This window comes from Mauremys mutica, chromosome 4, assembly GCF_020497125.1.
Source record: "Mauremys mutica isolate MM-2020 ecotype Southern chromosome 4, ASM2049712v1, whole genome shotgun sequence".
Taxonomy (NCBI): domain Eukaryota; kingdom Metazoa; phylum Chordata; order Testudines; family Geoemydidae; genus Mauremys; species Mauremys mutica.
In genome coordinates, this window is record NC_059075.1 from 106,120,750 (window position 1) to 106,138,466 (window position 17,717).

At 42.7% G+C, this 17,717-nt stretch overlaps 1 protein-coding gene across 1 annotated transcript in view; it reads left to right on the top strand.

Annotated features, from left to right (window-relative positions):
• PTPRJ (protein tyrosine phosphatase receptor type J) overlaps positions 1 to 17,225 on the top strand; it is a 153,943-nt gene extending 136,718 nt beyond the window's left edge. The window contains exons 17-25 of the mRNA XM_045014385.1: positions 81 to 89; positions 192 to 279; positions 2,735 to 2,825; positions 6,310 to 6,383; positions 6,518 to 6,652; positions 9,904 to 10,023; positions 10,778 to 10,938; positions 11,646 to 11,781; positions 13,819 to 17,225. Of these exons, the coding sequence (XP_044870320.1) occupies positions 81 to 89; positions 192 to 279; positions 2,735 to 2,825; positions 6,310 to 6,383; positions 6,518 to 6,652; positions 9,904 to 10,023; positions 10,778 to 10,938; positions 11,646 to 11,781; positions 13,819 to 13,977 (973 nt within the window). The 3' untranslated portion in view covers positions 13,978 to 17,225. The remainder of the gene's footprint in view (positions 1 to 80; positions 90 to 191; positions 280 to 2,734; positions 2,826 to 6,309; positions 6,384 to 6,517; positions 6,653 to 9,903; positions 10,024 to 10,777; positions 10,939 to 11,645; positions 11,782 to 13,818) is intronic.
• The last annotated feature ends 492 nt before the right edge of the window (positions 17,226 to 17,717 follow it).

Here is a 17,717-nt window from a genome sequence, read left to right on the forward strand (position 1 = left end):
ATAAAGCTTGTTAGAGTAATATAGTAAAAGTATAACTGCGCTGTGTCTAATAATTTTTTTTCTTTTTTCCTTTCCTCAAGACCCAAGAAGTAAGTAAATCACATTTTGTAAACATGAACGACTGCCATTAACTGAATTAATGGTTTTTTTAGCTAATAACAAATACTAATAAATGGTTTTGTTCATTTTAGATCCAAGTCAATTAAAGTTGAAAACTTTGAGTCCTACTTTAAGAAACAGCAAGCTGACTCGAACTGTGGATTTGCTGAAGAGTACGAAGTATGTATTACCAGTTGTTATGGAGTTCAGTTATGTATTTTTACAGAGGGGAAAAAAATAGCTTCTCTTTGGGAAGTAGCTAGGCATTGTTTAGAGGAGAGAGGTGACCAGTGTCAGAGACTGGGCGTATACAAAAATATGATTTTGTCACAGTAAAATTGTTCATAATTCATGGCACAGTCTTGGTAAAAAATAGATAATTTCATGCTCTAAGCACTGCAGCCTTGTGCATTCTGCTGCCGTGCATTCACATTTTTAGTTCGCTTTGATCTAGTCCTCGTTGTTAATCAGTGCTCATATTATGGGGGACCCTGACCCTGCCAGCTGCCTCTGTCCCCCTTTCTACTCTGACTCCCCCCACCCCGCAGACTCTTCTCCCCAGTGCAGAGCTCCTAGAAGGGGCACAGCTGGGTCTTTGCCTCTCTCATCCCCCAGATCCCCTGTTCTTCTGTTCTCTGTCCTCTTTACCCTTTGTAGGTTCCCCAGTCCTCAATCCCACCAGCCCTCTTTCTCCCTGACTCATCCGCTCCCCAACTCCTTTTCCTGTCTCTCTCCTCAGCCCATTGCTGGAGGAGGGGTGGGCAGGATGGAATGCAGCAGGCTTGAGCTTATTGCTGCCAAGTAGCTGGCTAGGGCACCAGGCTGTGCCGTTCTTCCTGCTGAGATGAAGGGGCTTCTCCAGTGCAAGGCATCGGAGCATGGGATCTGCCAGTGAAGTGTCAAGATTGGGCATCAGGTCCCAGCTACAGACTAGGGAGAGAGACAAGAAAGGGAGTCAGGGATTGAAGCAGGACAGGATAGAGATGGGGTTGGGGATCAGGCGAGCTGGGGGCTGAGAGGATCGGGGGGTTGAGGACTGGGGTACCTACAAGGGGGAAAGATGGCAGATAACAGGAGCTATCACCACAGGGGATGTGAGGGTGGCAAAGACCCAGCCCTTCTGGGTGCGCTGCACTGAAGAGAGGGTTTGTAGGGTGGGGTAGGGGGGAGTCAGAGTGGAAGCTGGGGACAGACGGGGGTCAGAGCAGGGCTAGAGAAGGCAGAAGGGGTGTTAGACGCAAGGAGAGGCAGGAGTGGAGGTGTTTGGGTGAGTGCAGAAGGCTGGGGGGAGTAGGGGGCGGGGTAGGAAGGCAGAGCAGGGTCAAAAGGCAGGTTGTAAGTGATAGTGGTGGATAGGGAAGGAGGCAGCTGATCAAAGTGAAGTAACAAACAGTTAATGCACAGCTACAAGGTCCATATAAATAGCAAAATTCACAGTTCTGTGATGGTAGTGACCACTGTGGCAGAATCGTATCCCTGACAACAAATTCCCATCTGCAACAACCCTTATCTGCCTTCTATTTGAAATACAAGAGACACATTTCAGATTCTGTGGCACTAACCCTGTCTGGGGGCGTGTATGTAGCAATACTTAAGTTAAGTTAGCATGTAGCCTGGGGAAAGCCACTTACCAACTCTGTGCCTCTGTCTTCCCACTTGCAAAAAGGGTGGGTGGGCATAATACTAACATTGCTACCTTCCTTACTGGGGTTTATGGTACCTTAAATTGCTTTAGAGCTGTAAGTTGCTGTACAGATGCTAAATATTGTTTCCCTCACATCAATAAATATTTTTCTATAAAGTGTATGTAAACTTGAAGATAACTAGAGAGACCCCCAAACTAGGAAACAAGCCATTTGTCCACACAGTCACTTATAGAAAGGTATCGAATAGCTCAATTGTCTGCTAGTATACAGAATACTTTTCCCTCCTCCCTGAAGCCATTCACTGGCTTCCTGTCTCTTTCCATATCAAGTTCAAACTCCTTATTTTAACTTCTAGGGCACTACATAGCTCTGCCCTGCCTTCCTTTCAGGTTGTGTATCCTCCTCCAGCTCCTCTAGTGCCGTATCCTCCACCCTACCCCTCTTTCCTCAATGCCCTTTTCATTATCATCCCTCTTTCCTCCTCCTTGTGTGGACTCCAAACCAGCTCCACACCACTCCCTGTTCCTAAATCAGATCCTCTTCCTGTGTACATTTCTTCACCCTGCACAATTAGCATATGGCCTGACAGCCGTAGTTCATATTCATGACCCCAATTCAGCAAAGAAATGTTAGAAAGCCAATGGGACTTTAAATACCTGCTGAATGGTAAGCATATACTTAAGTGCTCTGCTGACTCAGGGCCTGAGTGAACATGCAGTCACTGTTAGTCACCCATATTTTAGAGCAAGTGCCAAAATCAGTTTGTGGGATGCACATGTTTATTAATCATCCTCTCCTCCCTGTGAGGTTTGTTGCTCTCTCTCTTTTAAAAAGAAGAGTTCATTTTATTACCACTTCTCCAAGGCCTAATTCTTCCACTACTGTAGGGACGCCATGTGTGTTAGCACTGCTAGCATATCTCAGTGATTGGCTCTGCCCTGTCTTTAGATCAGTGTCATCACTAAAAAAAATTGTTTATTTTGCTGTAGGAACTCAGGTCGGTGGGCATTAATCAGCCTAAATTTGCAGCTGAACTTACTGAGAACAGAGGGAAAAATAGGTACAATAATGTCTTGCCGTGTAAGTCACTTCTTTTGTTTTTACATGTTGTGTTTGTAGTTGAAAGCTTCAGATTGGGTTAGTTTTGTAACTGAAGGTTTTCAATGATAGGAGGTGCTCACATGCTTCCAGGATGGATACTGATGTGAGTTTCAAAATAAATAAACCTGTGATAAACATTGTTCAGTTTTCCATAAGCCACAATATTAACAAAACGTAAACAGCTTTCCACCAACACACATCTCGTGTGTCCATTTTGGTGGTTCATCCATGATGAAGCTCTACCCAACAAGCTGACAACTCTAAGTGTAAGACTCAAGACAATAGATGATTACAGACAGGCAGGGGAGCGTAAGGAAACAATGAGGCAATGGTGGTCAGCATGACAGGCAGTAGTCTCTGCACACCAGCAGCCTAACTGCTGTCAAGTTGGTTGTTGGCATCACAGCAAAGGGGGATTTGAAGGAGGATAATGAGATTGCTTTGCAGATATTTACGGGGAGCTCCTCCCAAGAATGAGGGGCAGCATGGGAGAAAGCAGGGCCATCCGGCATATGCAGAATACCCAGCTCCGTAGGGCACCATGAAATTTGGGGCAGCACTAGCTATGGTGGCCAGTCCTATCCCCTGCCCGGCCCCCACTGCGGGCTGTGCCCACTGCAAGGGGGCAGGGCCGTCCCTATAGGGGTGGGGGGTCCGGGACAACTCCCTCCGCCCCACCTCTTAGTCTTCCCCCCAGCTCTGCCCCGCCCCCATTCCACCTCTTCCCCCAGTGATGGACACAGCCCAGAGGATTAGCAGGGGGCCTACACCAGTAGCAGGGGTCTGGCCGACCACAGCAGTGTCAGGTAGTGAAGCAACCCAGCCCCAGCCCGCTCCACTCCGGCAGCTCCCAGCCGTGTCGCTCCGCTTCCCACTGCTGATGAGTGCGGGGGATGGTCCTTTCCCCAACCTCCCACCACCACCCAAGCGACACAGCTGGGGCCAGGGCAGGGCTACCCAGAGGATTCAGGGGTCCTGGGGCAAAGGAATTTCGGGGGCTCCTTCCATAAAAAAAAATTGCAATACTATAGAATACTATATTCTCGTGGGGCCCCTGCAGGGCCCGGGGCAAATTGCCCCACTTGCTCCCATCCCCCCGTATGGGCGGCCCTGGGAAAAATAAACCTTCTGCATCTCGGCACAAACCCAGTTTTGAGAAAACTTCTTTACATGGTATCACTGGTTCTCAGCATCAGCTAGTGCTAAAAGGCACTAAAGCTCATTAAAAGGGTTGGACAAATATTTTCCGTCAAAACTTTTTTTGGATCAAAAACTAGGGGATTTTAAAAAGCAGAAAAAAATCACGGACAATGTCTGCTTTCCTGCAAAATTTGTTGTGGTTTTTTAAATTGAAAAGCTGAAATTAATCTCCCAAAACCTGAATATGGTTTGGGGTTTCAGAAGTGTGTGGCCAAATATTTACTGCTTGCTGTGTTTGATTGTTTAAAGAAACAATAAAAAAATTCTGCTTAAAAAAAAATCCAAAACTTTTGAACCACCTCAACTTGTGACCAAATGCCTGAGCCCATCCAGTCAGAGATTTTTCCAGGTTTCTGATACCCTGCTGGCTTCCTTGACTCATATCTGTCTCCATAACTTTGGGTTCATTTAGCTTAGAACATAAGAATGGCCATACTGGGTCAAACCAAAGGTCCATCCAGCCCAGTATTCTGTCTACCGACAATGGCCAATGCCAAGTGCCCCAGAGGGAGTGAACTTAACAGGTGGTGATCAAGTGATCTCTCTCCTGCCATCCATCTCCATCCTCTGACAAACAGAGGCTAAGGACACCATTTCTTACCCATCCTGGCTAATAGTCATGAATGGACTTAACCTCCATGCATTTATCTAATGGAAAAGCCAACAGCTTGGCTCTTCTGCAAGCCTCAAACTGCTGAATGAGCTTTAGGGTAGGGAAGGCTGTGCCTCCCAAACAGCCTGGCCCTGCCCCCTATCCGACCCGCACCACTTCCTGCCCCCCGACTGCCCGCCCCCCTCAGAATCCCCGACCCATCCTGCTCCTTGTCCCCTCACTGTCCCCCAGAGACCCCCCCCCAACCACCACCCTGGGATCCCCCCCCGCTCCCTGTCCCCTGACTGCCCCGACCCCTATCCAACCCCCCGCCCCCCCGCTGAGTCCTGACAGACCCCCAGAAAGCCCACAATCCAACCCCCCATTCCCTGTCCCCTGACAGCTCCCCCCAATCTCTGCCCCCTGACTGTCCCTGAGACTCCCTGCCCCTTAGCCAACCCCCGTGGCCCCGGCCCGGCCCCTTACCCCCGGCTCCCCCCTCACCCGGAGCCTCAGCGCATCCAAGAGCATCCCTGGACAGCTGCAGTGTGGCTCCGGCGGGGGCCCCATAGCTCCTCCCCGCTCAGAGCCACGTGGTCAGGGGGCGAAGCTCAGGGGCCCCACCGGAGCCACGCTGCAGCGCTGTTCAGGGACGCTCCTGGATGCTCTGAGGCTCCGGGAGAGGGGTGGAGGCAAGGTCGGGCTGGGGGCCAGGGCCGGGAAGGGAGCCTCAGCCGTTCTCGTGGGGGCCCCTGCGGAGCCTGAGGCCTGGGGCAAATTGCCCCCCCCCCCCGGGCGGCCCTGGGCCAGGGTGGGGGAAGTGGAGCAGGCTGGGGCCGGGTTGCTCCACTTCCTGCTACCAGTGAGTGCAGGGGGCGGTCCTTTCCCCAACCCCCCATCCAAGCGACACGGCTGGGGCAGAGGGAGTGGAGTGGGCTGAGGCCGGGTCATTTCACTTCCTGCTGATGGCACCAGGCCCCTCAAAGCGGCCCCCACAGGTTCTGCCACCCCAGCCTCACAGGCCTTGAGCGCTGCCCAGACCCTTCATGAGAGGTGGGGGGAGCAGGTGCTTGGGCTACGTAGGGCACCATAATTCGTAGGGACGTCCTTGGGGGAAAGCATTTATATACTTGTGGGTGTAAATTAAAGGACACTAAATTTCATGTTCTGTATTATTGTCATTTGAGCACTGTGCCCTATAAGCCCTAGATTTATTCTATTTATTTCACACTTATTGAAATCTTACAATGCGATCTATGTATTTTATTCTAAATTGATATATATATGTATACTACTGTCTCCTAATGAAATAGCTTATACTTTATCACCCCTTATATACCCATTCTTCTGTGCTTTAAACTGTATGGCATTTGAAAACTGCCTGTCTTATGCACATGCACACATACTGTGTAGTCCTTATAAAAAATAATCAGTTTGATCAATATTCTGAAATTTAATTTTATTTTGCTGAACACTTATCTTTTATAGACATCATTCACTAAATCTATGCTAGATTATAAAACCTTCCTATTTCTGATTCCTATAGTAACATATATTCTAATTTTAAAAATGCATATTGATTTTGAAGCCTTTATTCAGGGCTCCTGTTTTAAACACATGTAGTATTTTGCAAAAAGTTTAAAATCCTAACAATCACTTTTTTGTTTGCAGATGACATTTCCCGTGTTAAACTTTCGATCCAAAACCATCCAACTGATGATTATATTAATGCAAATTATATGCCTGTAAGTATACTAAAATCATTAAAATTAAAAATTGGGTCTGTTTTGTGACAGACTTATCAAGTTATATGAAACTTTAAAAATGTTGTTTTTATCTGATTATTTAAAATCATTATGTGGTTTTATTTTTATTTTAGGGATACAACTCCAAGAAAGAATTTATTGCTGCACAAGGCCCCTTACCCAACACTGTGCAAGACTTCTGGCGCATGATTTGGGAAAAAAATATCTATGCTATTGTTATGTTGACAAAATGTGTTGAACAAGGCAGGGTACGTTTTTGTTAAAACTGCATTTTCCTTTGAGATGCAAACCACTAATTCTAAGTAGTAAAAAATATAGCACCTGTTTATCCTGGGACTCCAAAGTCTTTAAAGATTAGAGACTATGCATGAAATTTATTTCATCCATGTTCATGTTCTCATTACTGTTTGGGGTCTAGCAGGAATCTTTTGCAGGGGCAGGGGGGTGGGAGTTCACCATTGCACAATTGGTTTAGATCAGTGGTTCCCAAACTTTAACAACCTGTGAACCCCTTTCACTAAAATGTCAAGTATCGCGAACCTCCCTCCTAAAAATGAATATTTCCAGGGATTTTCCCCTTTACCTGAGCATACGCTGTAAAAGCAGTGATCTTGGAAATATGAAATTTGTTTTTATGACATGCTTATTACACACTATTTATTATTAATTATTTATCATTACAGTATTTTTATTACATTATGAAAACGGGCACACACTTCCAAGATCTCACTTTCGTAGCTTGTATCACTTTGAATAAGCCTGTTAAAAGACAAGGCTCCTATGTTTCATCAAGGAGTATCCGATGTGAAACAGCATGAAGGTATTTAAGCAGCCAACTCAGAGTTCCTCCTATACAAGCATTCAGATCTTGAGCAGTCCAGGCAAACAACGCATGTTACAACAAAGCTTAAACCTGTTCTTCAAAATAATTTTAAAAACAACACTAGCTGTCTATTTCATTTTAAAAACAGCAAAAAATATCCACCTCCCTTTCCATTTCTTATAAGGAGTATTGAAGTTTAAATTTCCTCAATGTGATAGCTATGCTTGCTTTGATCTGCTTAGTTCTTGGAAGTCCAGGGGCTCCGGGCTGCTGACCCCGTGCTGCCCAGGGTCCCTAGGGATAGCTCTGTCCGCCATTAGGGAATTTTTCCCCAAGAACCCCCTGTAACATTTCATGAACCCCCAGGGGTTCACGAACCCCAGTTTGGGAACCACTGGTTTAGATACATTATGGACTTTTTTGCCTTCCTCTGAAGCATCTGGCAATGGCCCTTGCTGGAAGCAGGATACTTGACTAGATGAACCAATAAATCTAATCAATACTGCAAAAAAAAAGAAATGCAAGAGCATCAAAAATGCTAGAAAATACACCCCCAGTCCTCCAATTGGATTCACTCATGTGGCTCTGAACACAGGATTGTGGTTCAATAGTGTCTTAGACAGCAAAGTGTCAAGCAATTTTATCCCCTTCTTGAGAATGTTCTGGTTGCTCGGCTAACCACTCAGACAGAAATGCGAGAGCTGAAGCTACACGAGCACCCTTAACTTTGCTTAATTTGTATTTTTTGTGCCAACTTTTTTGTCCGTCTTTCACCGTACATGTTTAAATGTATAAACTTTCCATTTGGGCCTGATATGCTTCCATTGAAGTCAGTGGCAAAACGCTCGGTGATTGCAGTGAGAGCAGGAGCCAAGTCTTTTGTAAAAATGAAAGGAAAAAAAGTTCATCTGACTACCTAGCTAATCTCAATATCACACAGCTGAGACTGACTAAAAAGGCAATGACATGCACATGCTAAACAAAAAAGAATTGTTTTTTTATCACAAGGAATATAATGTACTTATTTATTTTGATAATGAAGGATAGCTGTACAGGCTTCAGTGCCCTACCACTCATTAACAACATAATCCCAGCAGCATTAAACAATCAGTCTGACAAGAACTCTGCAAAAAAGCTCCTTTCCCACCCCTTCGTCATTCCAGGAGACTGCCTTCAAACATCTGCAAAAACCATTTCAAAAGGGCATCTTTTGCAGTATTTACAGAAGGTCATAGAATCATAAGAATGGAGGCCTGGAAGGGACCTCAGTAGGTCATCTAGTCCAGTCCCCTGCACTAAAGGCAGGACTACGTAGACCATCCTTGTTGAGTGTTTGCGTAACCTGTTCTTAGAAACCTCCAGTGATGGAGATTCCATGACCTCCTTAGGTAATTTGTTCCAGTGCTTAACTACCCTTTCTCTTATTGTTTAAGTTGGTTTTAAAAAGTATATTTGAACCCAGGTAGATTCATGCTGTTGATTCATTTTCATTTTAAAAAACAAATCATGGGGATAGAAATTTTCACAATGTGAGGAATTTTCAGCTGACTGGAACCTGGAATTCCTGTTCTGCAGGAAGTCCTGAAATTTCAGAAAATCAAATCAGATCATTCTGCACTGGGAAATTTCATGGTTTCATTTCAAAGAATGGGAATTCTGAAATTTTATTTTGAGGAGATACAAATGAACAAAAATCTAATTTTGCTTTAACTTTTCAAAACAAAAAGTGATGAAACTTTGTCAGGTCCCCAGAGACTATCAACCCTGCCATGCTCGCTGCTGAGGTCACCAGAGTTGGGTTATTTTGGAGCAAGGTGGGGACCAAGTATAAATATAAGAAATACTACAATCTGTGTTGCATGTTAGAGAGAGAATATTTTGAAGCAGAGTCTCCCATCAGTGGATGGGATATTTACATGCACAAGTCCCATTAATAGTAAGAGGACAGGTGCATCAAGCAGAATAAGCCTCTATTGACTAGATATTCACAGGTACTGAGCATCCATGATTCCTGTTGACTTCAGTGGGAGCTGTGAGTGCTCTGAACCCTTGGAATCAGGCCATCGATATCTAACAGATGACATTCATGTGGCCAAATTATAACTGCTTTGGCACAGGGTGCGCTGGGATGGGAAGATGGAGCAAGCTTTCTCCTCTCTCCAACCCTGCTAATTCCCAGTATGTTTCTATAGGAGGCAGCCATAGTTCATCTGCAGGCATTGAAAACCACAAGGGAGGTAACTAATGCTGCTGGCAGCCCCAGAGAAAGGTGTCTGGACAGGGCAATAAAGTTGCATTAGTGATCAATGGTAACCCATTTTGTCCATACCACAGAAAAATTTTATACACTAAAGCATAAGTAAGCAGTGAAAATCAGGAACGGAATTGTGTTTTGTATTGCTTTAAGCCTTTTGTCATCTAGAATCTTTTATGAGGACATTATATTACCTTGTTTTCTGATTAATTTCCCAAAAGCTAATCATGATAATTATGGTTTACAACTATCTATTGAATGTCCTCAAGTCTAGGATGGACTGTAATTTTCTGGCTAAAAGGGGAAAATACACAATTTGTCCTTGCATTGCTTTTCCCCTACCTTGCTTTTTCTGTGCGCTCCATAAAAATCTCCTGTATTACTGCTGTACAGTATAGCTAACATTATCGCTTTCTTTTTAGACCAAATGTGAGGAATATTGGCCAGACAAAGGATCCAACTATTACGATGACATTACTGTAACGTTGGTCTCAGAGTATGTCCTTCCAGAATGGACAATAAGAGACTTCACAGTGGAAGGCGTGAGTAATTAATTGGGTGTATAACACTCTAATGTGCTTGTAGAAATATATCTACTGCATCTCTGGGAAGACAAACTTCACCATCCAAGTCAAATCAGAATGGGGAAAGCAATCATTCCTGCAGACTTCACAACAAAAGTAAAACTTAACTAAAGGAAAAATATTGTACAGCTTGTTTTAATTTGGGACATGATAGCACTAGTCTCCTTGCTGCTTAAGATCTGATTAAGGTGTTTCATGCTGTGTATCAGCAATAGGCCTCATGTGGGAGTCAGGGACTGAATGTGCACCTGCTGATTGGACCCATAATTTGACCTTTCAGTGCTGTATTATATAACCCTCTGATGGGCCTGCTAATGAATTGTCAGTATGGGACCTCATTTGTGATTAAGGGATCTCTGCATGAACATTTGTCTACAGGATCCAGTCACATTACGGGATCACTAGCAGCAGTGATGCAGAGCCCATGCTGTGATCCCGCAACCCATGCTGACATGAGAAGGCCTTACTCACACACACTAAAGAGACCACAGTATAAAGGCAAAGGCAAAAGAGAAGAATTTCAAACCTTTATCTGGGCAAAGGGTTTCCTCAGCCATAAAGAGAAAATTGAATAATGTATCCATAAAGTAGTGCACAGTTCACAGGAGGCAACTGTAATAATGCTGAACTAGCTGAAATATTTTCCTACCATAATTGTTTTGTGATGTTCTCTTGAGGCCTAATTTCGCATCTTCAATGAATGTTCTTTTAGAGTGATGCAACTGAAAGCCACTCTGTACGCCAGTTCCATTTCACTTCCTGGCCTGACCATGGTGTTCCGGAGACAACAGACCTTCTTATTAACTTTAGACATCTGGTACAGGAAAACATTAGACAAAATCCCCCAGATTCTCCTACTCTGGTGCACTGCAGGTACAGTAATTCCACACTGGCTTCCTTTTAAGAGCAAGTTAAATATTTCAAGCACTAGAAAAAGCTCAACACCTTTACTATTTAAGTATGTGTATTGTCCATCCTGCCAAGCCATATGAAAGGGCCCTTTGCTGTACACATGAGAAATGCAGTTAAACAGCGTGAATGCCAAAATGCATTACCCTACCGTAAACAGTTCATTAAGGGGGTTTGTTGCTGTAGTCCTTTGGGGGATCTCTCATTGACTGGAAAATTCAGCACCAAAAATTGCCATATAAAGCACTTTATGTATAATTTTTATGATTTTTGCAAGCCCAGAAGGAATCATACAGCCCTACTGACAATGTAATAAGAGCTCCTACAGACTGTAAGAGCCTTGATCGCAATGCCCACTGAAGTCAGTGGAAATCTTCCTAATAACTTCAATGACTTTGCATCAGGCCATGGATTGTATATAATTAAGAGAAAGTACACCTCTACCTCGATATAAGGCTGTCCTCGGGAGCCGAAAAACCTTACCCCATTATAGGTGAACCCGAGTTATATCAAACTTGATTTGATCCGTGGGAATGCGCAGCCCCGCCCCCCCCCAGAGCGCTGCGTTATATCCGAATTCATGTTGTATCAGGTGGCATTATAACGGGGTAGAGGTGTAATAGGTGAAAGGCCGTCACGCTTCCGTCTAACGTATAGTCATTTTACTGCAGTGCTGGTGTTGGCAGGACAGGTACTTTCATTGCAATTGACCACCTGATCCAGCAAATAGAAATGGAGAACGCCAGCGATGTATATGGAGTAGTATATGATCTTCGAATGCATCGACCTTTAATGGTACAAACAGAGGTAAGGCTAATCTCTTCCATTTAATGTGCCTGAAGATAACTGTATAATAGCTCATGACAGGCAGTTTAAATATACAGCTCAGAAATATGTTCCATTCCAGAGGCTTTCTCCTGTTATTACCCAGGGAAACCCTAAAGAGGTACAGAGCCCCCTGCAATCATCAGGTTTCCACACATCCTGCCCTACCTCTTCCCGGTGAAAGCAGTTACAGCCATGGACCACAGTAATCCTCTTAGAGCTGCCACAAAGAGGACGGGGAGTTGGGAGTAAAGTGATTCCCTACAGTGAGCTGGGAGAGGCTGAGGGGGAAATTATTCCAGCTGGCAGCACCATCTTGGAGCACTGCTGTTGGGCCTGTGTTACTTCTTTAAGGTTCTCCACAGTTAACTGTCAACCAGAGAGATCTAGCTCCATCTCTGCAGGGATAGGGAACTCAGCACATACTCCGCCTTCTCTTGCACAGGTCTGAAGTGAAAGATGGTGAAATCACAGACTCTGCTCCTTGGGCAAGGGGGAGGTATTTGGGCTGCCATGTAGTCACTGCCACAGCACTTGGGATCGAGAGCCTCTCTCAGAATTACTAGTGTGTGGCAGCATCTATTTATCAGTTTGTTTATTTTGTGGGTTTGGCAGCACTATCTGTATAGTCAGTTTCACTGCTTCTCCAGGCTGAATATTCCATGTGGTTTGTGTAGGTCTTTCATATATCAACAAAGGGTAGTAAAACCTTTGTATAAATAACCAGGAAAACAGGAATGTAAGAAAGAAAAATTGGCAGGGCGACTCTGGGACAGCTATGGTACCTGAAACTGTACTGGCAAGCACTTAAGGAGTTAATCTAGAGGGCCTCACTCCACCTGGAAATGGTGCTGACTACCTGTGTCACTTTGAGTTACCTCCAATAAAACATTTCCCTCTGCTGGTACGTGTGCTTCTCTCAGCTCCTTGCTCCCATCTATACCCACATCATGACAGGAACAACTTTTTTTTTACTTTGAATAGATTAAGCTTGATGGGGTTGCTTTTTAAAGCAGCAAACAGTTAAAAGGACACTGTCAACTTGATTTTTTTTTTAACCCGACTAAAGAGTGCTCTGTCAGATTACTTAAAATTATATAGTATGTCTTCAATTTAATGGGCGGGGGGGGGGAGGAAGTTGTTAGTCTGTAATTGATATTTAGAAGAGTCTTGTGTCTACCACTTCTGTCCTCTTCCCTTTCTTTCTCTGCACTCTCCTGCCTCTTTATGTTCAGTTTCTGCTTTGCTGCTGCTGTAACAAGCAGAAAACCCCGCACCTCTCCCAACCCTGGGGGCATTGATCATCAATAGATTGATTAATTGAATGACACACAAAGTATTGTCAAATGCCCCAAATAACCGTAGCAATTCTTTGGTATTACTTGCAAAAATAGTAGCTATGATCTTTTCAGATGGAAATCTGACTTCTGAAATAGTTTTGTGTACGCATTTCCTTCTGCCATTACCTTTAGTTTGTTTAACCGTCACCATGGGCTTTGTGAGAGGACATAAGAACCGTGGCATAGCCAAAATCCATGCAGGAAAAAATGCCCCTCGGCTTTGCTTCTCAAAGGATATCTGTATCTGCTGTCCTTGGTTCTAATCTCCTTCAAAGGATATGAACCTGTCTTTCCTGGATTGTGAAGCATACATTAATGCCCTGATGGTCCTACTGATTCCAAATGTGTGGACTATGTTGAAGTCACTAAGATGCCGTGGATCCTTCCATGTAGAGTCAGTTGCAGAACTGAGGCCTACATTTGGGGGAAGTAAAATCCTTTCAGAGTATATTTCTGCTTCTAGCCATATCAAAAATGTTACCTTCACCACAATGAGCTGTGGATTTTTGGGGCAACTGTTTTCTGTTACTTATACATGATCTGCAGGAATATTGGGTGCCGCAGTGCATCTGGCCAGTGTCTGAAAAGCACATTGTATATCCATGAACATAATTACCCTCACAATAATGTATTTGCTACAATCTATAATGCCCTTCATTATTTTTTCTTTTTTCATTAGGACCAGTATGTCTTCCTAAACCAGTGTGTTTTGGACATTATTAAATCCCAAAGAAACAAAAAATCAGACCTTATCTACCAAAACACAACAGCAATGGCAATCTATGAAAATTTTGGACCAACAGCAGGTTTTGAGAAGGCAAATGGCTACCATGCATAACCAGAGAGGGAAGAAATGTCATTAGGAGGCCATTACTATCCTGCACACAGGAAAACGAAATGCACTGTTATTGTACTTGTGTGTACAGTATCTTTTATTATTTTTTCAGTCTTGTATATCTAATTTGAAGATGCCCTTGTAAAAATGTCTTTTGGAGTTGTGGATTAGTATAAAAAGAAGCTGCAAGTTAACAGAGGAAATTGCTTTATCTTGGGAACTTCACAATACTCGTAGGCAAAACAACATTTGCAGTACAGACGGTGAAGTAGATGATAAATATTAAAAATAACAAATTACAAAGGCTCTTTTTTAATTAAAGTTTTGTATGATTTCATATACAGATACCTGGCTTGTGGGCTGTGGAATATATTTTATAAATGTCAGGAACATATTTTATCTGCTGTACCTGGTTACTTAGTTGATGGATATATGCTTCATTGTGATTTGTCCTTAGTGTTCCGTTTGATTTATAAGAAGGAGTACAAACACCTCCTACAAATGGGTGTTGATATTTGGAAATTGTGCCTTTTCTGGTTATTACTCTGTAGACAAAAATAATCAGAGCCCTATATTTTTGTACTGAGACTTTTAATTAGAATATAGATTTTAACTGTAGTAACATTGCTGGCGAGATGCTCCTAGATTTTGGTAGTGATCTTCCCCTTTTTGTATTCCACCACAACCTTCAGAGGCCTTATATCACAGTGCCTCAATCTAGAGGAAAAGGAGGGTAAGGGTTGTGTGTCATTCTGAGCTTTAATATGTGTGTGTGTGTGTGTGTGTGTGTGTGTGTGTGTGTGAGAGAGAGAGAGAGAGAGAGAGGAAGCAACTCCTCCCATTTCTGGCTGATATTTCTGTTTTATAGAGTTTATAAGGATTTATTTAAAGGTGCAATATGTGATTTATTGAATAATGATTGCTCTACTTAAAGAGAGCTTTACTCAGGTTGTCTCTTTTTTAATTATTTTTTTCTTTAAATATATAAATCTGTGAAAATTTCAGACTGAGAATTCACATGTCAAAGTGCTCCCAAACAGGTTCACTGGCTTTATTCTATTTAGCAAAAGTAAATGCACAAATATCTACTGTATATATCAATTACTAAAATCTGTTGTTTTAGCCTGTCAAAACTGAGATGTGTGTTTTATCTTGGTGCATCTCAAAAATATAATTTAACTGTTTTATAATTGTTTCCAGTATGCTGCTGCTATTTTAACTGATTCTTTAAAAAAAAGTCTAGATATTAATATTACATGTCAAGGACTAATTTGGATTTATTTTGCTGGTACATTAATGTTAAACGTATGAAGGCATTACCAATGAAGGACTTACTCATTATTTTTAAGGGGTACTGGGTGGTTTTTTTTTTCTTCTTTGGATCAGTGCACTGGTTGCATTGCAAAGTATGAAGTTCAGGAACATCTATAAAATAGCTGTTAAAGTCTTATGAAAGTTTAATAGCCAGCGTACCTGGGATTCTGCAGCATTTGAAAGCCAGTTTGTATGACAAAGGTGACAACAACTGCTGCAAATTTTGGAAATGATTGTGGCACTACAATGGGTAGCTGGCTGCCCTGTAGAATCCACTGTTGAATGAAAAATCTTAGGCATCCTGGCTTCTATAGTCCCACATCTGTGAATTTAAGTAATGGCAACAGTAATTCTTATTCGATAATGGAAGTGTGTCATTTAAGCAAAACTGGAGGGAGACCCACACCATGGTTTGAGCAGGACTCATAATACCCATTTGTTGTGTTTATTTTATTTTTTCTTCTTCTTATCTAAAATCAATCAAACCATCCCACCAGACTCCTTCTCAAATGGAAATCGCAATCGTAATTTTTTTTACCCTGCATCCTTTCTAAGGTGCCATTAGATCTCAACAAAATGCAATGCAACAACTTCTTCACTTAGCTTGGCAGCACAGATCAAACCAAAAAAATCCCTAAGGCTTCACTAGAGAGAAGGGCCGGCCCCTCTACATTGTTTGGGGGCGTGTCTGGTGTTTTTCATTTAAATACTACTACTCTCTGTGGTAGTGCAGTCTTAAGGTATCATGGAAGTGCATGGCTGGTCAGAAATCGTTATTTCTGGGACAGCCCAGAAGGTCATTGAGTCCAAGAATACTGCACTTGGTTTAAAAAGTGCCTATCTTATGTAGCAGAGAAGAGCAGTGAATGCATTGTCTCTCATAGTGTTTGTGCTGTGGATTCTGCACCTGCGTTATATAGTGGCTGCATCTGCATTATATAGCAGCAGAACCTCAGAAAACTAGCTATAACTGTGACTGACTATTTCAGTCTAAACACCTATGATAGATTGTTGCAGTAGCAGGTGATTAAAAGTGGGATCCTAGATACAATTTGTTTCCATCAGGAAAACAATAGAATAAATATTTGTCCAGAGATTCCTGAGAAATAAATAAAAACTCTATCCAATCAAATCCTTATATGTCTTGGGAAACTGGAATCCATAAATATGCTAAATCAGGAGAGAGTCTGATTTCCCCGCTTATGAATTAAATGTGAGAAGAGCACAACAGATGAGATTACAGGGCCAGTCCTGCCTGACTAAAACAGTCACTATTCCCAATCAAGTCTATTTCCCATAGAGGCCAAAAGAATTTTCCATGAGCAAGGCATGCAGGCTCGGGCCCTATAGTTTTTAGTGGACAGAAAAAGTTGATTAATGCTTAAAGTGATGTATCCATGAAGCTGGGTGTTGTTCCACTGTGACTAACTAGGACAGGCCACATAGGAACTCCCACTGGAAGGAATGGGTCTTACAGGTAATGTTTTATCTTAGAGATTCCCTCTAACCAAGATGACTTGAATAGGATTCTAGCGTATGTTTGTCATCTACAAACTGATTTTCTATGTCTTTAGTTTCTTTTGATTCAGGACTAAAGGTTGCTATTTATACTGTCTTCTTGCTCTTTATTCTGTTCATTCAGTGCTTATTGTTGGTGGTGCTTGCCTAAAATAATCTGCTTCCCCAGCCTCAAAACTCTCCTGGTGTTACAACACTGGGTTTTCTGACTGAGGTTGTTTGGTTTTTTTTCCTTCAATTTGGGACCCTTTTAAAAAGGGAAATGTTCACGTGAAATAAGGGTTGCTTTTAGTTGAATATTTTGATGTACAAATTTCAGTGTTTTCCATACAGCTGTACAGAAACTTGTAGCACATTATCTTAATTTTTTAATAGTTTGTTTTAAAGATATAAAGATAATTAAAAAGCATTAACTTAGAGTGGCTCTTTCCATTTTGTTTCTTTATTTTTTCCCTTTTTAACTTAAAATGAATTTTCCATGTCACCAATCTGGTTCTGGACGAGCTTAAAGTCAATAAACTAACTTAAGCCTCAATCCTGCACTGTGATGCATGGGGTCAGACCCACTTTGAAGTCAGTGGGGCTCTGTGAAGGGATAGGGGTCTATTCATTACTTTGCAGGACCAGGGCCTAATGCTAACACCTCAGGGGCAGCTACTGTGTTCTCTAAATCAGGCCCTAGGTGCTAGTTAAAGGAGTAAGGCCTCAACCCAAAACCCACTGAAGTGAATGGAAAAATTCCCATTGAAATTAATGGGCTTTGGTTCAGGGCCTAAGTATCTGTGGGATTCAAACACCTACTCCTATAATAATCGAAGGGGATAGGATGGGGATAGTCCTCCTCATCCACTGAAATTAGTATTCTGCTTTCAGCAGAAGTGCCTGAGAAGGGCTATAGAAATAACTGTATA